This window comes from Pelobates fuscus, chromosome 6, assembly GCF_036172605.1.
Source record: "Pelobates fuscus isolate aPelFus1 chromosome 6, aPelFus1.pri, whole genome shotgun sequence".
Lineage (NCBI taxonomy): Eukaryota > Metazoa > Chordata > Amphibia > Anura > Pelobatidae > Pelobates > Pelobates fuscus.
In genome coordinates this window covers 643,937-665,973 of record NC_086322.1, presented here as the reverse complement: position 1 = coordinate 665,973, position 22,037 = coordinate 643,937, and the positions used below count along the sequence as shown (strand labels likewise).

The 22,037-nt window shown below is 43.8% G+C and overlaps 1 protein-coding gene across 2 annotated transcripts in view; it reads right to left on the bottom strand.

Annotated features, from left to right (window-relative positions):
* Positions 1 to 7,713: 7,713 nt before the first annotated feature.
* M1AP (meiosis 1 associated protein) overlaps positions 7,714 to 22,037 on the bottom strand; it is an 88,086-nt gene continuing 73,762 nt past the window's right edge. Inside the window, exons 8-9 of one of the 2 annotated variants that reach the window (XM_063459752.1) lie at positions 16,527 to 16,697; positions 7,714 to 8,177 (exon numbers count right to left, since the gene is read on the bottom strand). In XM_063459752.1, coding sequence (XP_063315822.1) covers positions 8,025 to 8,177; positions 16,527 to 16,697 — 324 coding nt within the window. In that variant the 3' untranslated portion in view covers positions 7,714 to 8,024. The remainder of the gene's footprint in view (positions 8,178 to 16,526; positions 16,698 to 22,037) is intronic. The other variant, XM_063459754.1, reaches the window with a different exon arrangement.

Here is a 22,037-nt window from a genome sequence, read left to right as displayed (position 1 = left end):
GCATGTCCCTCCTCCTCCTCCGGTTTCTGTGGAGGGCCATGAGGAGTTTGAAGTGGCGGCTGTAATTGACTCTCGTTTGCTTCGGGGTCGCCTCCAATATCTGGTACATTGGAAGGGCTATGGGTCTGAGGAACGCAGTTGGATTTCCGCTGACGCTGTTCACGCTCCTCGCCTTGTGCGTTCTTTCCACGCTCGTTTTCCTGCCAGGCCTGCTCCTCCCCGCCCGGTGGGCGTGTCTTCAGGGGGGGTACTGTAGCGGTACTTACCCTCTCCAGGGGCCGGCCGGGGTCCTCTCTTCTCGCCGCGCGCGGTCCTGCTCCTGCACGAGCCGCGCGCGGCTCAGCCAACGATAAGATCAGTCAGGCGGGCAGTGACCGCGAGAAGCGGTCACGTGTCCCGCCCGACACTAAGAGCGCGCCGCGCGTCTCGGGCGCGCTCTTAAAGGGACAGTGGGAGACTAAATTAGAATCAGTCTCCCATTGGCCCCTGTCATGCCACGTTCCCCATACACTCACGTTTTGGGGGCGTGGATATGACAAGGGCCAATCAAAGTGAACTTTAGGGTATTTATACTCACCTGTTTCCCTTGCTCCTTGCCCTATCGTGGTTTCTGTCCAGTTCCCTTTAGTGCTTGTATCGTTCAGTTGGTTTTTTGGTGCTTGACCTTGGCTTTGTTCCTGACTCCGCTCTCTCCTTATCCTTGCTTGCTTATCCGCTGTTTTGTCCTCTGTGTACCAGTCCTCGGCTTGTTCTACGTTACGCTGTCTCTCAGTTCCCTTGACCTCGGCTTGTTCTAGACTCTGTCTTTCTTACTCGTCCTAGTCCGGCCATTCTAAGGTCCGGTAAGACGAACCCTGGTTTCTTGTCTCTTGACTATTGAACTATTCCTGCGTGTTGGGGTATATTACCGTGACACTTATCTCAGCCATATTCTAGACCAGCTCCTGGTATCTGCACACACTATCGGTGTTTATCCATACTATCTGTCTATGAATTACTTTTATTTTGCTCCATTCGTCTGTTTGTTCGGCTATTTCCCCTGTCCATACAGCCCCTACGTTTATTTGCTCTTTTACCGAACAACTGCCGAATGGCCGGCCACCCAGCATGGAAGTGTGCTGCTTGTTAACCTCTTGGCCTCATCAGAACATTGTGGTTAACCGCAGACACTTCCTAATTGTGGAATGTCGACTGGGTGGTCATTGTTCGTATGCCGACCACGAGGCGGCGGCCATCTTGGACATACGAATGCCCAGCGGCGTTCGTCGACGATTTCATGGAACTAAAAACGGACACTATTTCTCACGAACACAGCTGAAGCCGCCAACCTCCCTTCTTCTGTTCATCCAGCATATGAACGCCGGCCCGTTCGGTACTTTTTCTGCACGAATGGACTTACCCCAGATAGCTATGCCATGGAGCCCATTCGTATAACGAAAGACTATGTGAAAGACTTTGACTCCATGGCGATTGAACTGTATGTATGTTATCTGAGCGCCATTCTGTAATAATGTGCGCTCAGATCTAAGCTATCTGGGGATACGTTAATTGTACCTAGTGCATTCGGTAGTTTTCATGTGTTTTTACTGCCACGTGTAAAATGGAGTTTTGCCTCTATCCTGGGAGATAATTGAATTACTTCACAATTATCTCCAGGATAGAGAGGAGGGTTCTTTACAGCTAAAGGGGAGTGTTTATGCCTGTAATACTGTGATCGGCTACTGTATTATTATTGTCCCAGTTTTCCACCAGGTCCCCTAGGGGAGTGTCCACCTGGTGGAAGACCTGCATAAATACCGGGCAGGTAGCCCCATTAAACCAGATCTCTGCTGACCCTCAATACGGAGCTTGGTCTCGTACATGGGGGAATTGATTTGTATGGATTTACTGTTCGGCTGTTTGGAGGGGAGAGTGTTCGTATGATTCCTGTTCGGCTGGTTGGAGTATTCGTTAGCTGCCTTCGCATTCAGGAAGGGAACATCCTAAACAGCATTAACTCCTTGTATACCCGGAGGTGTCGTTGCAATTGGTGGCAAGCGGCGGGATGGTTCTCACAGCCCAGAGGGACAGCTACAATAGAACACAAGCAAATGGAAGCGCAATATGAACGGTTAAAACGTTCTACCCTTAAGGACTTATTGGAAAACCGGGGCCGACCAGCCAGCAACCGTAAGAAGAGGGACATTATCGCTGAATTAGTCGAAATAGATAGAGCCAAAACACTCAACGGAACTGAAAGAGCCAATATAACTGAAAGGCCCAGCATAACGGACAGAACACCCGAGGAGGCAAGTTTTGATCGGGCTGTTAACCTAAGACTGCCATTTTATGGTCCTAACCCTACAGTGGACATTATTGACCGGGTTATAGCAGCTTTGGAGGCGAGTCGACTACAGCAAAGAGGTGCTGCAGCAGCTGAAATCCCAGCAACCCCAGTGGAAAATAAAAAGGTACATTTTGCTGCTTTTAAAAATGTTATTGAGGCAGAAGGAGAAATTGATGGGTACCTTGCCGATTTTGAACGGCAATGTGCCCTACACTAGGTACCCGCAGAGGAATGGGTTACCATTTTGTCCGGGAAATTGTCCGGCCGGGCCAGCGAAGCGTTCAGGGCCATCCCAGACGAGGATATTACTAAGGAAGGAAGCTCTTTTGACCAGGTATGCTGTCACACCGGAGGCAAACAGGAGGCGCTTCAGAGACACCAACAAACAGGCTGGGGATTCATATACAGAGTGGGCATGCCGCCTACACTGCATGGCATCCCACTGGGTCACTGGATGCCAAGACGTATCAGGGGAAGAGGTGCTGCAGCTGTTCTTGCTGGAGAACCTCTTTGACAAGCTGTCCTCAGGAGTCAGAGAATGGGTCCGGGACCTGCCTGAAGTTGCTCGCCTGGAGGACGAGTACACAGACGCTCCCAAGCTGGATAACCCTGTGGGCAAGACAACCGCTCTGTTGGAGTATCGAACAGCAGCACCCCCTCCAGCTACCGCCTACCAACCACCGGTATATTGTTCTACAGCACCACTGCCAGCGGCTGCTTATTCCCAACAGCCCCGATTTAATTCCCAGGATTACTCCCAACCCATCCGGTGTTTTGGATGTAAACAGCTGGGGCACAAGAGACCAGATTGCCCATTAAACCCAGCCAGGCAGTCGCAGTCCTGGAGAAAGCCAGCAGGGGGGAATTCCCGCACACCCCTGCCTGCTGCCCACTGCATTGAGGAGGAAGAATGCTGGGGCATACTACACGAGGCAGATCCGGTACAAGCGACCCATCGAGATAACAGGCAACAGCACAGACAAACTGTCAGGGTCAATGGGAAAGTAGCCAACGGATTACGTGACACTGGCGCCACCATGACCCTGCTTCCAAAGAACCTTGTCTCAGAGAGCCAGCATACCGGAGACACCGTAATCGTAAGGGTAGCGTGAGGCACGGTTTTCAGGTTACCTGTGGCTTGTGTACACCTGGATTGGGGGTTGGTTCGGGACATGTGAATGTGGGGGTGATGAAGGATTTGCCGGCAGATTTCCTGTTGGGGAATGACTTGACCCTGCTTGTTTCTGCATACGCCACGATGGGTCCCTCTGAGGCCAACCCAGTTACTACCCGTGCTCAGACCCATGCTGCTGGAACCGGCCCACCTGCTGCTGAGACCCAGGTAAGATTATCTTCCCCAAGCTGTACCCTAGATCAGGCCCCCCATAGGCTGGGAAACCCCAGAGGCATTTGGGAGGGAAACCCGGGAGGACCTGACCCTGCATAAGTATAGAATTAAAGCAGGTACTCAGGAAGAGAGGGTAGATGGGGAGCGCTATGAATGGGGAGGGGATAGGCTGTAAAGGATGCCTAAGCCATCCCAGAGAAGTAATGCCCCTTCGCAGAAGAGACAGCTGGTGGTGCTTGCAAAATACCGGCAGGAAATTCTGCGAATTGGGCATGATGTACTGTTAGCCGGACATCTAGGGTCCCGTTGCACAGCCCATAGGATCACCCAAAATTTCTTCTGGCCCAATTTTAACCTAGCTGTGCGACTATACTGTAGTACGTGCGACACATGTCAACGGGTAGGTAAGCGGGGGGATCACCCCAAGGCTTATGTCCATGCCTATTATTGGGGAGCCCTTTTCCTGAGTAGCCGTTGACATTGTGGGGCCATTGGCCAGGGCTAGTCCATCCGGGAAGAAGCATATTCTCACCGTGGTGGACTATGCCACTCGTTAGCCAGAGGCAGAAGCGCTGTCCAATATTGAAGCAGAGACAGTAGCTGATGCCCTGGTTAAGATCTTTACTAGGGTGGGGTGAGGAGATTCTCTCTGACCAGGGAACCCAGTTTACCGCGGTGCTCACCCAGCAGTTGTGGAAGGTGTGCAATATTAAGCTCCTGTTAAGCTCACCTTACCACCCCCAGACTAGCGGTCTCTGCGAGCGCTTTAATGGCACCCTCTAGCAGATTCTGAGGACCCTTATTCACGCCTGCAGAGACTGGGAGAGATTCCTACCTCACTTGTTGTTTACATACAGAGAGGTACCTCATGAATCTTAATCTACCAATCAGAGTTCCAAAGAACTTTCCCAAGCTGTGTAAAATGACAGAGCACTCTGATTCGTGGATTTCAAGCCAACCAATCAGAGTGCTGTGACAGGTAAATATAGAGACTTACCTGTCAGTCTCTTCATTTACCTGTCAGAGCACTCTGATTGGATGGCTTAAACCCACCAATCAGAGTGCTCTGAGCCTAATTGCAGGGCGGTGCAAGGCTTTATAAGCCTTCCCCCGCCCTGCAGAGCCCTCGCTGGGTGAAGATGGATTTTTTTCTTTTGCGCTCTTTTTTTTTTTTTTTTATTGCGTCGGTTATTATGGATTTTTATGTGGCCTTTTTTGGGGCTAAAAAAAAGAAGATTTTAGAAGAAAGAAAACATCAAATGGTAAGAAAAAAAATACAGAAAAAAATACAAATATTAAAAAGGACACTTTTCAATTAGATTACTGGATCTTGCTTAACTCAACAACACACGATACATCCTTCCCTGAACAGTGCTGATCACACTATGGCCATAACTCACACTAATATGTATTCATTTTGTCCCATCACTCCTTTTATTTGTTATTTTCCCGTATTTAACCCCTACCTTTATTCTGATGTCCACCTTCCACCAATGTCACTGTAAATATACTTAATGTACAATCCTTTGTTTCTTTTTCATTTAAGATTCGGGGTACCTTTATCATTTTTCTTATGTCACCAGAGTATCTTAATGTTATTATCTTGCAAATCAAACTTTAATTAAAATAAAACTTTAAAACCGTAAAACTAACACAAGGCAATAAACTGTTTGGCAGTAATACTACCATAAACACACACTATGTAATACTACCATAAACACACACTATGTAATACTACCATAAACACACACTATGTAATACTATCATAAACACACACTATGTAATACTACCATAAACACACACTATGTAATACTACCATAAACACACACTATGCAATACTACCATAAACACACACTATGCAATACTACCATAAACACACACTATGTAATACTACCATAAACACACACTATGTAATACTACCATAAACACACACTATGTAATACTACCATAAACACACACTATGTAATACTACCATAAACACACACTATGTAATACTACCATAAACACACACTATGTAATACTACCATAAACACACACTATGTAATACTACCATAAACACACACTATGTAATACTACCATAAACACACACTATGTAATACTACCATAAACACACACTATGTAATACTATCATAAACACACACTATGTAATACTACCATAAACACACACTATGTAATACTACCATAAACACACACTATGTAATACTACCATAAACACACACTATGTAATACTACCATAAACACACACTATGTAATACTACCATAAACACACACTATGTAATACTACCATAAACACACACTATGTAATACTATCATAAACACACACTATGTAATACTATCATAAACACACACTATGTAATACTATCATAAACACACACTATGTAATACTACCATAAACACACACTATGTAATACTACCATAAACACACACTATGTAATACTACCATAAACACACACTATGTAATACTATCATAAACACACACTATGTAATACTATCATAAACACACACTATGTAATACTATCATAAACACACACTATGTAATACTATCATAAACACACACTATGTAATACTACCATAAACACACACTATGTAATACTACCATAAACACACACTATGTAATACTACCATAAACACACACTATGTAATACTACCATAAACACACACTATGTAATACTACCATAAACACACACTATGTAATACTACCATAAACACACACTATGTAATACTATCATAAACACACACTATGTAATACTATCATAAACACACACTATGTAATACTATCATAAACACACACTATGTAATACTATCATAAACACACACTATGTAATACTACCATAAACACACACTATGTAATACTACCATAAACACACACTATGTAATACTACCATAAACACACACTATGTAATACTACCATAAACACACACTATGTAATACTACCATAAACACACACTATGTAATACTACCATAAACACACACTATGTAATACTACCATAAACACACACTATGTAATACTACCATAAACACACACTATGTAATACTACCATAAACACACATTATGTAATACTACCATAAACACACACTATGTAATACTACCATAAACACACACTATGTAATACTACCATAAACACACACTATGTAATACTACCATAAACACACACTATGTAATACTACCATAAACACACACTATGTAATACTACCATAAACACACACTATGTAATACTACCATAAACACACACTATGTAATACTACCATAAACACACACTATGTAATACTATCATAAACACACACTATGTAATACTATCATAAACACACACTATGTAATACTATCATAAACACACACTATGTAATACTACCATAAACACACACTATGTAATACTACCATAAACACACACTATGTAATACTACCATAAACACACACTATGTAATACTACCATAAACACACACTATGTAATACTATCATAAACACACACTATGTAATACTACCATAAACACACACTATGTAATACTACCATAAACACACACTATGTAATACTACCATAAACACACACTATGTAATACTACCATAAACACACACTATGTAATACTACCATAAACACACACTATGTAATACTACCATAAACACACACTATGTAATACTACCATAAACACACACTATGTAATACTACCATAAACACACACTATGTAATACTACCATAAACACACACTATGTAATACTACCATAAACACACACTATGTAATACTACCATAAACACACACTATGTAATACTATCATAAACACACTCTATGTAATACTACCATAAACACACATTATGTAATACTACCATAAACACACATTATGTAATACTACCATAAACACACACTATGTAATACTACCATAAACACACACTATGTAATACTACCATAAACACACACTATGTAATACTATCATAAACACACACTATGTAATACTACCATAAACACACACTATGTAATACTATCATAAACACACACTATGTAATACTACCATAAACACACACTATGTAATACTACCATAAATACACTATGTCAGGAATTTAACTGTGCAGAGACGGTATTAGCAGTTATCAAACAGTTATATAGCAATATTAAAAGATAGTATTCTATATGTCAGGAGTAGTGAGGATTGTCCCAATAACTATATATACTGTTTGATGTAAATTGTCAGGCACTAGATTAGGAGATATGGCAGGATATGAGTCAGTGGAGAATTTCTTGGGGAACGTTTGATGGACGTGTCTGGGGGTAGGGGATGCTTGCTGCAGTTGATCAGGACCTTGGCTATGCTACAGCCTGGACAAAAACCCAACTATAAACGTGTTGTACAGAAGGCACTGCTTAGACATCAGATAGGAAGTCCTTCTTGTCCTGGTGGACGGTGTTCCCATGTTTCGGTTTGTCTTCACAATATGTAATGGACGTATAGGAAGTTGGAGACACCAGAGAGAGAGGTGCCACTGTTGCCCTGGCTTTACTTTGCCTGACTGCAACCTAAAATAAGGTAAAAAGGGGAGTGATTCCAGGCTCAATGACTGATACATCCATCATATTATTAGGCTGTATAAGCGCACCCGTCAGGTGGAAATTTCTGGGTTCTACAAATAACTGAACAACTGTTTTCTTTTATTTGATGTACCTCTTCGTCATGTACTATTCCATGCGTTGTGTATCTCCATGCAGTGTGTGTCTCTATGTGGTGTGTTACTCTATGCAGTGTGTCACTCTATGCAGTGTATTATTCCATGCAGTGTCTCCATAGAGTGTGTATCTTCATGCTGTGTGTGTCTCCATGTGGTGTGTTAGTCTAAGCAGTGTATCATACTAAACAGTGTGTCTCTGTGACAAACGCTCTTTTTCACGGACGTTTACCACGAACTTCTGGCAGAGTGTGGAAGCTGGCCTCCTGCCCACCGACTATGGTCCAGGTCGGAGACCCTGTTCAGGAGTTACCCTGCCCAGTCGCCATTAGCAGCTTTCCCTCTGTGCCCCTGGTTCGGCATTTCCTTTCTCGCAAATGTAACTAATTTTATGTTTTTATGTTTGGCTCCCTGTTCCTGTGAGATAATTAGCTTACCGGTCTTTAATTCAAATATCTCCCAGGCACAGAGATCTTTGAGAGGGGTGTAATGGATCCCCTATACTCCGACTGAGTATATCTGTTGTAATTCTCCCAAGTCCCAAGTGAAGCAGTGATTAAAGCTCTGGTATACCCAAACATTATCCAAGACTTGATGAAGGGTACAAGAAGACTGGTTTATTATGGCCCAGTGGCCAGCTTATATACACAGACCCCCAGCATGAGGTCTCAATCAAAGACATGGTAAAACACACCCAGAACATTCCCACAACACATCCCGGAGTCTCTGTGTCTGGGAGATAATTTAGTGTACTTTTCTTAAACTAATTATCTCCCAGGCACTAGAGTTACACACTATTAAACATAAAATATTAAAAATACACATAACACATATATCTAACCCCCAAAAGCATTATATCCCCGGATTGCCTGGATCTGGGTGCCCAGCATATCCAAATAGCGCTCAGATCTCACGAACACAGTCGAATCGCCACCAGGGTAAAGTTTTGACCGACCGCACACGTCGCATCTGCCCAAATTAGTTCCAGAGAAATAGTGGTAGCGGTCGGTCACTTTGGAACGGTTCCCCTGACTCACAGATAGCGATTGTTCGCCTAGTACATGTGAACAATCCTTCCGAACATCGCTCTCCTTCTTGTCAGGAATAGAAGCAGGAGTTTGAATGAAATCACAGGAGTTTGCGAGGTCGAGTGTCCGACTTATAGTTCCAGACACTCGACGACCAAGTCCTGCTCCCTGCATTCGTGCAACAAAAGTGTCACCATTTTCTGCAGCACGTGTTGTTCGGTTATATGAACATCGGCCACGCAGCGAGAGCACTTAAGTTTGTGGTTAGTTTGTAGTTAATGAGCCAGGGGGGTTGACGGTGTTCGGTAGATTGCAGCTTCCTAACTGGGGAAATGTGAATGTGGTTCGGGGAACATAGTATACAAAATCTAAGCAGGGAAATGTCTTAACACAGGGAAAATAGTGAGTTTGTCACAAGGGACTTGTATTGTATTGTTTGGAGACCCCATGCTGGGGGTTGTGCATATAAGCAGGCAACTTGGCCTAAATAAACCAGTTCCTTTTCACCCATCACTGAGTCTGGACTAGTGCTTGAGTGGACCAGCTTTACTTTCCGGTAGAGCTTAATCACTTGAAGCTTTCCCGAGGCCCCTGTTCCAGGGTGGGAAGCAACGGAAAGACCCCAGCCAAAGTGAGGTGTTCCGGTGGTGAGCTGGGAAGCGAGCCTGACAAAGTTACCCAGCCGGGGTACCAGGCAGTCAGTCACAGTCTCCTTACAGTGTATTATTCAATGTTTTCAAGTATGTATGGATATGAGTGCTATTCTGACAACTTGGGTGCTCAGATCAGGTCATTTGGGGATGCTCTTTGGGTTACTGTATATTTTTATTATGTTTTGAGGTACTCTTATGTTTTTATGTTTTGTGTTTGCCTCTCTGTTCCTGGGAGATAATTAGCTTACGGGTCTGTGGCGGAAACCGCCTCGCCACGGGACATTGGAGGGGCCTGGCTGCCTGCCTCCTACCTGCTGACTATGGCCCCTGGAAAATTGGTACGTTGGAACTATATTTGGGCATGTTTTAGTTTATATTGCTGCTGCTGGCCATTTTAGAATCATCCGTGGACATATTGGGACGTTTGGGAATAATGTCCCTTTAAGACTTTGTAACATATCACAGTAATACTGTCTTAAATATTATGTAGGTATTTATGTGTTCGGTTAAACTGGGGATATGTAGAAATGTGTGTTTTATGTGTTAAATGTATCAGTATGTAATTCTATGTATTTTACTGTCTTTTTGTCTGCCATGTGGGTAATGGAGTTTTGCCTCAGTCCTTGGAGATAATTAGATTCCTTCCTCAATTATCTCCAGGCCAGAGGGGAGGGATTGTGAGGCATTGTGGGAGGTAACCGGTCTGAGCTGGAAAGTCATGCTGACAGGGGTTTTAAAAGATACTATTACTAACTTTTAAACCCCTGGTCTGATTCATGCCATTTTTTTATATGTTGTTCCCCTGAATGGATTGATTGTGGATATGTATTTTATGTGAATGTGATGTATGGTTTTAGAGTTATGAAAGTTGGGTAGAAAGTATGTTTTAACTGTATGTGTAATTGGGTTAAGTGTTAATCTAAGGGGAGGAGATGTGTGGGAGGTAACATCTATGCTATTGGATATTTTACACCTCCCCTGTGGGCAGGCTTAAATGTGTAAGATGGAAATAAAAGCCAGGCTGGATGTGCCAGTCCAGAGTTCCTGTTTAACCCTCAAAGTGAAGTGTCGTCTCATTATTGGGGGAAGGATTTATTGCATGCTGTTCCAGTTGACTGCTAGGAGTGTAAGCCTATTCGTATGGTTCCTATTCAACGGTCTACAGCATTCATATGCTAGAGAGGATTCCTATGCTTCTCTGATTCGGTGATTGTGGTGTCTGCCAGAGTGCTTGGAGTCCTCATGAAGCACTAGGAGCATCCATTAACGGAGGTACCAAGTCGGGGTGCCAGGCGATCCGTTACAGGGTCTTTAACTAAATTATCTCCCAGGCACAGAGATCTCTGGGAGGGACTTGTCTTGTATTGAATGCAGACCCCATGCTGGAGGATGTGTATATAAGCAGGGAACTTGGTCTAAATAAACCAGTTCCTTTTCACCCTTGACTCAGTCTCGACTAGTATTTGGGTGGACCAGCTATACGTAGGAGAACTTTAATTGCTTGAAGCTGAGAGTCAAACTCCCAGCAGCATCAGCCACCAGTGTAGACCGTGAGGAAACCACCCTACAAGGTAGGAAACAGCAGGGCGGGTTTAAAAGTTCAAGTTTGTATCAGTATGTCTATGAAAGTGGCTGTGTGTGTGTGTTAGAATGTCTGTCAGTGTGTGTGTGTGTGTGTGTGTCAGTATGTCTGCCAGTGTATGTGTCTGAGTGTGTCAGTATGTCTGTTATTGTATGTGTCTCTGTGTATGTCAGTATATCTGTCAGTGTATATTTATGTGTATCAGTATGTCTGTCAGTGTGCGTGTGTCAATTTGTCTGCCAGTGTATGTGTCTGTCTGTGTTACTATGTCTGTCAGTGTGTGTGTCAGTATGTCTGCCAGTGTACTTGTCTGTGTGTGTCAGTATGTCTGTCAGGGTGGCGGTCCGGTGCCCGGAACCCAGACACAGTGTCCAGGTGGCGGCGCGTGGACCGGGACCCAATATGCCTGATGATCCGAGTAGGAGTCACAGTGTGGAAGTAGAATAGCAGGGTCTGGAGCAGGGTGACCGCACGCCCCCTGGTGTTGAGCACCAGCGTTTGTGCGGCCACAAACCAAGACCCTGTAGCAGCTAGTGGAAGCCAGAGCAGACATATACTGAGATGTATCCAGTACTAGAAACAAGGCAAGACTAGAGATAGGCACCAAACATGAAAACAAGACAGAACTAGTAGAACCCAGAACCAGAGAAGGATAGTAAGCTAAACCCAGAACATATACACAAGACATGAGGAAAACATGAACATAACTTGGGCAAGACTGGATAGGACTGTACATGGACTGGGTATACAAACTAAAACAAGACAAGATATATTAGGCAAAACAAGAGAAGGCATAACTAAGCACTAATGAGAAAAGTATGGGGATTTAGTTACACTATATGATCATACATTGCATAAGCCTGCCACAACGCCAATGTACCCCATATTCGGCAGGTCCTACACTGCCTAATGTTCACTAAAAGAACCATACTAGACCAATAGTACTTACCTGCAAGAAAGAGCAGAAGACCTGAGCAGCTGCCTGCAGGAACTCTGGAACCAAAGGGAAAATGGAAAACAACGGGTGTGGCAAAAAAACAAACATTTAAATGAAACCAAGAGACTGGGAAATCCAGGGACGGAATATAAGAATGAACCCAGAAACCCAGCAATAAGGAAAACCAGACACAGAATAGAAAACCAAAAACCAAGAAATACTAAACAAGAATAGTAAAAGGAGTACTGGATACCAGAAGCCAAGTCCAGACATAGAACAGAGCAGCGCACATCATGACAATGTCTGTCATTGTATGTGTCTCTGTGTATGTCAGCATGTCTGTCAGTGTATGTTTATGTGTGTGTCAGTATGTCTGTCAGTGTGCGTGTGTCACTATGTCTGCCAGTGTATGTGTCTGTCTGTGCCAGTATGTCTGTCAATGTACGTGTTTGTGTGTGTGTCACTATGTCTGCCCATGTATGTGTCTTTCTGTGTTAGTAAGTCTGTCAGTGTATGTATGTCTGTATGTCTGACAGTATATGTGTCTGTGTATCCGTATGTGTGTGTATCTGTATGTTGTCAGTGTGTGTATCTATATGTTGTCAATGTGGCAAAACTAGCCACTTAAGGCTATATGCTGTATAGGGTTGCCCAGAGGTTAATTTGTATAATATGCGTGTCTGAGTAACTGCATGTGTGTCAGTGTTTTTATCTGTGTGTCTGTGTATCTGCATGTGTGTCAGGTTGTGTATCTGTTTGTCTGTATGTGTATTGGTGTGTCTGTATCTGCATGTGTGTCAGTGTGTATATCTGTGTATCTGCAAGTGTTTCAGTGTATATCTGTGTGTGTGTACGGGTATCACAGTGTGTGTATGTTGCAGGGTATGTGTAAATGTGCATATATCTTAACATTCAAACGCCAACACTACACACAAATACACTCCTGCATTCAAACTTTAACACTACATATAAACAAACTCCTGCATTGAAACGTCAACACTGCATACAAACACAATTCTGCATTTTACACCAAAATTAAATATCAATACACCCCTGCATTCAAAAACCAACACTACACATAAATGCATACTTACATTAAAACGCCAGCACCACATACATACATACAAACACACCCCTACATTCACACAAAAATACTCCATAAAAACATGGTGACATTCAAACACACAAACACTGCTCAGTGATAAACACAACACTGCAAGCATGGGGAAATGGTAGAGCCCCAGCTGTCAAAGCATTGTTAGAGTTGTACGACAGATAGGGATCTACCTTTTGGCCATTCTTGCGCTAGAGGAGCCCAAAAAAAATCTTGCATTAGGGCACTTTCTACTTTAGTTCTTCCACTGCTTTGGGGTAGATGGCATGGGGTGGGTGGGTGCAGGGTCCAGGGGGCCCAAGAAAATGGTTTCCCAGGGTCGGGTCAATATTAAAGACGGCCCTGATCTATGCAGTATATTATTCCATGCAGTGTGACTCCATGCAATGATTTATTCTTTGGAGTTACTCCATGCAGTATGTAATTCCATGCAGTGTGTTATTGTATGATGTGTGTCGATGCAATGTAATATTTAATGCAGCGTGACTCCATGCAATTAATTATTCTATGCAGTGTATTATTTCTCACATGGAGGCACTGTCATTACTTCACGTCCTGATATCTATCACTACATGGAGGCACTGTCATTACTTCACGTCCTGGGATCTCTCACTACATGGAGGCACTGTCATTACTTCATGTCCTAGGATCTCTCACTACATGGAGGCACTGTCATTAATCCACCTCCTGGGATCTCTCACTACATGGAGGCACTGTCATTACTTCACGTCCTGGGATCTCTCATTACATGGAGGCACTGTCATTACTTCACGTCCTGATATCTATCACTACATGGAGGCACTCTCATTACTTCACGTCCTAGGATCGCTTACTACATGGAGGCACTGTCATTACTTCACGTCCTGGGATCTATCACTACATGGAGGCACTGTCATTACTTCACGTCCTGGGATCGCTTACTACATGGAGGCACTCTCATTACTTCACGTCCTGATATCTCTCAATACATGGAGGCACTGTCATTACTTCACGTCCTGATATCTCTCACTACATGGAGGCACTCTCATTACTTCACGTCCTAGGATCTCTCACTACATGGAGGCACTGTCATTACTTCACGTCCTGGGATCTATCACTACATGGAGGCACTGTCATTACTTCACGTCCTGGGATCTCTCACTACATGGAGGCACTGTCATTACTTCACTTCCTAGGATCTCTCACTACATGGAGGCACTGTCATTACTTCACGTCCTGGGATCGCTTACTACATGGAGGCACTCTCATTACTTCACGTCCTGGGATCTCTCACTACATGGAGGCACTGTCATTACTTCATGTCCTGATATCTCTCACTACATGGAGGCACTGTCATTACTTCACGTCCTGATATCTCTCACTACATGGAGGCACTCTCATTACTTCACGTCCTAGGATCTCTCACTACATGGAGGCACTGTCATTACTTCACGTCCTGGGATCTATCACTACATGGAGGCACTGTCATTACTTCACGTCCTGGGATCTCTCACTACATGGAGGCACTGTCATTACTTCACTTCCTAGGATCTCTCACTACATGCAGGCACTGTCATTACTTCACGTCCTGGGATCGCTTACTACATGGAGGCACTGTCATTACTTCACGTCCTGGGATCTATCACTACATGGAGGCACTGTCATTACTTCACTTCCTAGGATCTCTCACTACATGGAGGCACTGTCATTACTTCACGTCCTGGGATCGCTTACTACATGGAGGCACTCTCATTACTTCACGTCCTGGGATCTCTCACTACATGGAGGCACTGTCATTACTTCACGTCCTGGGATCTCTCACTACATGGAGGCACTGTCATTACTTCACGACCTGGGATCGCTTACTACATGGAGGCACTGTCATTACTTCATGTCCTGATATCTCTCACTACATGGAGGCACTGTCATTACTTCACGTCCTGGGATCGCTTACTACAGGGAGGCACTCTCATTACTTCACGTCCTGGGATCTCTCACTACATGGAGGCACTGTCATTACTTCACGTCCTGGGATCTATCACTACATGGAGGCACTGTCATTACTTCACGTCCTGGGATCTCTCACTACATGGAGGCACTGTCATTACTTCACTTCCTGGGATCGCTTACTACATGGAGGCACTCTCATTACTTCACATCCTGGGATCGCTCACTACATGGAGGCACTGTCATTACTTCACGTCCTGGGATCTCTCACTACATGGAGGCACTGTCATTACTTCACGTCCTAGGATCTCTCCCAACATGGAGGCACTGTCATTACTTCACGTCCTGGGCTCTCTTACTACATGGAGGCACTCTCATTACTTCACGTCCTGGGATCTCTCCCTACATGGAGGCACTGTCATTACTTCACGTCCTGGGATCTATCACTACATGGAGGCACTGTCATTACTTCACGTCCTGGGATCTCTCACTACATGGAGGCACTGTCATTACTTCATGTCCTAGAATCTCTCACTACATGGAGGCCCTGTCATTACTTCACGTCCTGGGATCTCTCACTACATGGAGGCACTGTCATTACTTCATGTCCTAGAATCTCTCACTACATGGAGGCCCTGTCATTACTTCACGTCCTGGGATCTCTCACTACATGGAGGCACTGTCATTACTTCATGTCCTAGAATCTCTCACTACATGGAGGCCCTGTCATTACTTCACGTCCTGGGATCTCTCACTACATGGAGGCACTATCATTACTTCATGTCCTGGAACCTTCCATTACATTGAGGCACTGTCATTATTTCATATACCTTTAAGCTTTTAAACATAGTGTTGGGTGCACTTTATGGTTTGTATATAAGGCCAAACCCAAAGCCACCAAAAGACTTAACAGAGCAATTGTGACACGTGACACTTTTAGTGTATGATGTGAGCATACCTCACCTGCCTCATGTTGGGCCCTCCGACCACTTGTCCACGTGATGATGTCATGTGTCTTACATGCCCCTGCTGTCTACTTGGCTGGTTGGGGACATGCTGAAGGTACTGATATAGATTGGAGCTCGCTAATAGCGGGTTATACACGGATTCCACAGGGAGACAGCGTAGAGCATTCTATACAGAAAAAAAGTTAAAGCATTGCAGAGTTTAATGGAAAAAAATAACTTACAATATCTATGTATCTGGAGATTGCATAAAATAAAAAAGAAGCAGCTCGATTGCTACTTCCTGACAGTTTATAACCCATGGATACACCCATGATTAAGGAAAAAACAATCCGACCCATCAAGGTGTATCATATTGGATTAGGCAAACGTACGATCTCAGCTCAGACCATGCTGGTGCTAAGTCCCCTTGCTAAACAATACTCAAATACTAGTCTTGTGTTCAGTAATTCATTTCTATGAAATCAATTTCTTTATTGATTTTACTGTAAATAACCTTTAACTCTGTGAAATCTCCTTTCTTCAATTCTCAGTGACTGTTTGTACAATGACAATAAAGTTGAATCTGAATGTGACTCGATGGCTGTAGTTTGTACAATTATGTTAATGGATAGATCACGCAGCTGTTAGCTGTTTATTATTTTAAAACATTGATTTACAATGAGGTAAATTCAAGCAGCACATTATCCAAATACTGATCCGGAGTGGAATGTCAATGGCGCAGATATGGCCCATTTAAAAGCATACAGGGACGCTATTATTGCTGGCATGAAAGCCGGAGGAAAAAAGGCGATTAATATGTCTAAGACGGCTGAGGTATTACAGAAATGTGATGAATCGCCCAGTGCCTTTTATGACCGATTATTGGAGGCATACCGGTTGTATACCCCCTTTAATCCAGAGGCTCCTGAGAATTCCCGAATGGTTAACTCTGCCTTTGTCAGCCAAGCCTACGGAGATATAAAGCGCAAGCTACAGAAGTTAGAAGGGTTTGTAGGGATGTCCATAACCCAACTAATGGAAATAGCAAATAAGGTTTATATGAATAGGGAGACAGAGACAAAGAAGGAGGAAGAGCGAAAGATGCGAAGGAAAGCGGATATGCTAGCGGTAGCTATCGCAGGCGTAGATAGAAGGGAAAAGGAAGCTTATAGGGCAGGGGTAGGCAACCTTTTAGCAGCACTGTGCCGATATAAGTTTGTGATGTCCCGTAGCGTGCCGGTCCTATTTTTTTAAATTGAGGTGTCTATGCTGCCGTATTCTGCTTGTGTTATTTTTACTGTAATTGCTTTGTATCGTTGTATTTGTGCGTATATGAGCTATTGTATTGTATATGTTCATTAGTAGTTTGTGGTATCGTATATGATACCCATGAATGTGGGCTGTGTATGGTGGCTGCTCGTGGAATTGTGTGTGGGGATGGATATTTCACATTGTGTGTATGTGTGGGGTTGTTTGTGGTATTGCATGTGAGAGGCTGCATGTTGGGTTGTGTGCATGTATGTGGATTGTTAGCGGGTTACGTTTGTGCGGATTGTGTGTATGAATTTTTTCTTGTAGGTTGTTTGTATTATTTGTGTGAGGGGAGGTTTATTCTGCATTTCTGTGTATATCTAGCAGTGTGGGTGGCTTCCCTGGGTTCCAGTGGGGACCAGGCTTGCCAGGTACAGGTCAAGGACAGGAGCTGCAACAGCAGCTGTGGGCTGCTCTACTAGAGTGTGAATTCCCATTCACAAGTGCTGGGAGGAAATGATCTGAGATCACTTCCTCTACGTGCTGCAATGCATAAATTGAGGATTGTCCTTCACCACCTTTTTGTATTAGCAGATATCTGAAGTTTTACTGAGACTCCTGATAGGCCAGAGCCTGTTTGGCTCTAGCAGCCTTGAGTGCCGTGCAAAAACACCTTTAGTACACAGTACTTGGGATCATGGCAACGACCTGTTGCATATATGTCCAAACAACTGGATGCAGTGGCCAGTGGTCTTCCACCTTGTCTAAGAGCCGTAGCTGCCGCCGCCCTGCTGGTAGCCGAAGCTGATAAGCTCACTCTGGGTCAGGAACTCTACGTGCGAGTCCCGCACGCAGTACAGACGTTGCTAGACTATAAAGGCAATCACTGGTTTAGTAATAGCCGCATGACTAAGTATCAAGCTATGTTTTGTGAAAACCCAAGAGTGCATCTAGATACTGTTAATACCTTGAATCCAGCTACCCTTTTGCCACAACCTACTGAGAGTCAACATGATTGCCTGGAGGTGATGGATGAAGTGTTTTCAAGTAGACCGGACCTTCGTGATTTTCCCATCCAGAACCCTGATGTCCAGTACTATACGGACAGCAGTAGTTATGTGAAAGAAGGGATTCGCTATGCAGGATATGCAGTGACAACCATAGACAAGGTGATAGAAGTTCGGCCATTGTCAAAAGGAACATCGGCACAGAAGGCAGAACTAATCACACTCACACGAGTGTTACAATTGGCTGAAGGTTTGAGGGTGAACATCTACACGGACTCCAAGTATGCGTTTTTAACCACTCATGCCCATGGAGCTTTGTATAAAGAAAGAGGACTACTGAACTCAGAGGGTAAAGAAATCAAGTACGCAGCTGAGATATTACAACTACTGGAAGCCGTGTGGGAACCGAAAGAAGTTGGTATCATACATTGTCGAGCGCATCTGAAAGGTGATGGTGATGTAACAAAAGGAAATCGGATGGCAGATAATGCAGCCAAGCGTGCCGCTGAATCAGGAAAACAGGAGTATGTGGAACGTATAGCTGCTCTCATACCAACCCCTCTGTCTCAATGGACTCCAATTTATACAGCTCAAGAAGGAGAGTGGTTAAAGACTGAAACTGGGAAGTACCTGGAGAACAATTGGTATCAGTTAGAAGATGGAAGAATAGTTATTCCAGCATCGCTAGCTGAAGAAATTGTCCAGAATTATCATAACGGGACACATTCCGGAAGAGATAGTATGGAAGAATCTCTTAGGAAGCATTTCTACATACCAAGATTGTCCAACTTGACTCAAGCCATTGTACGAAGATGTGTGATATGTGCCAAGAACAACGCAAGGCAAGGTCCAGTGAAACCACCGGGAGTCCAGTATATGGGAGGACTCCCTATGTCCGATCTCCAAATAGACTATACGGTAATGCCTAAATCCGGCGGACATCGCTACCTACTAGTAGTTGTGTGTACCTACTCAGGTTGGGTAGAAGCATGTCCTACTCATACAGAGAAAGCAGGAGAAGTTGTGCGATTCCTGTTGCGAGAAATAATACCCCGATATGGACTACCATGCTCTATAGGATCGGATAATGGTCCAGCCTTTGTTCACCAGTGCCTACAACAACTGACTCATATGCTTGGTATTAAGTGGAAACTTCATACGGCATATAGGCCTCCGAGCTCTGGGAAAGTGGAAAGGATGAACAGAACTATTAAGAACCAATTGGCAAAGATGTGTCAAGAAACTCAACTTAAGTGGAATGTTCTTTTGCCAATAGCTCTGTTGCACATTCGTAGTACACCTACCAGAAGGATGGGTCTCTCACCTTTTGAAATTATGTATGGGCGTCCACCTCCTGTACTTGGTAACTTAAGGGGGGATTTGAGTCAGTTGGGAGAAGGAATTACCCGGCAGCAGGTTGTAGAGTTGGGTAAAACTATGGAGGAGGTACAGAAATGTGTACAAGATAGATTACCTGTGAATATTTATCCACCTGTCCATTGTTATCATCCAGGAGATCAAGTTTGGATAAAGGAGTGGAACAGTGTACCGTTGGGGCCAAAGTGGAGGGGTCCTTATGTTGTTCTTTTGTCTACCCCTACAGCTATAAAGGTGGCTGAAGTGACTCAGTGGATTCATCACTCCAGGGTTAAACCCGCAGCAGTAGATTCTTGGCAAGCTACACCAGATCCAGAGAATCCCTGCAAGATCTGGTTAAAGCGTGTAACTCAGTCGGAGTGACGAGGAGATATTGGGACTTCAAGAGTAAACAAAGAGATCAGCAAGTAGGTGTTTTGACGGCCATAATAAAGCCTGACCACCTACCCACGTTACATGGCCAGAGTGTCTTGAAGGGACCTCTGTGAAGGGAAGAGAGGACTTGAAGGACTCCATTCCTTGCAGCCCTTACACCCTGGAAGCTGAGGTGCCATCGCACGGTCGAAGAATGAGGACAAAGATGTCAGGAGTGTTTTATAATGTATATATGTGTGTTTTTAATTATTCAGGAAGGTAGAGGTACCGACACACCTGGCTGTGAGGTTTGCATTAAGACTACAAAAACAGGTAATCATATTTCCCAGACCCTTATTTGGCATTCACAATATGAGTGTAAAGGATATGTATCTAAGTGTAGATACTTAGGTATAGATTATAGTGTATGCCATTTAGGAGTAGGAGAACCTAAGTGTTTTAGTCCAGAGTATCAACCCCGTACAATTTGGTTGACCCTTCGGAATGGAGACTCACAGGGGACCCTAATAAATAAGACAATACTAGAAACCGTACATTCTTCGGGTGTTCTGCTATTTGATGCATGTAAGGCGATATCAAGTGGTAGAAAACCGTGGAATGTATGTGGGGATCTTAAATGGGAAAGAACGTATGGGTCTAATGATAAGTATATTTGCCCCAGTAGTAAGAACAAGTATATAGATCCAAAATGCCCAAATAAGAATTATAATTATTGTCCATTTTGGTCTTGTGTAGGGTGGGCAACTTGGGGACAGACAGTAGATAAGGATATGATTGTTACTAAGTTGCCTACCAAACCATATTGTAAGTCTATGGAGTGTAACCCAGTCCATATACTTATTAATAATCCTGAACAGTTTATAGATAGGTTCGGAAAATTATTTGGGTTCCAGATATATGGGACAGGTTTGGATCCTGGGACAATATTATTTATAGGGATAGAGACCGATACTGTGGCAGCCCAGACTCATCAGGTTTTCCATTCTTTCTACGAGGAGATGAGTGTAGAGAATAAGATCCCCCATAATGCTAAGAACTTGTTTATTGATCTAGCCGAGAGTATTGCTGGTAGTCTTAATGTAACCAACTGCTATGTGTGTGGAGGTACTAATATGGGAGACCAATGGCCCTGGGAAGCAAAGGAGGTAATGTATTCCGGTTCTGAGACAATTGAACAGATAACATCTTCTCAAGTTGATTATCAAATGAGTGTTAGAGGTAAATCTGAGTGGCGATTAAAGACCTCCATTATAGGTTATGTTTGCATAGCAAGGAAAGGAATAATGTTTAATACATCTGTAGGAGAATTGACTTGTCTAGGGCAAAACGCTTATGATGATGATACAAAGAATACAACTTGGTGGTCAGCTTCAAATGTCTCAGAACCACCTAACCCGTTTGCAAGTTACACCAATTTAAAGGATGTGTGGTTTGACCTATCTGCTACATCTAGTTGGAAAGCCCCAGCAAATTTGTACTGGATCTGTGGTAAGAAAGCCTATTCGGAGTTACCACAG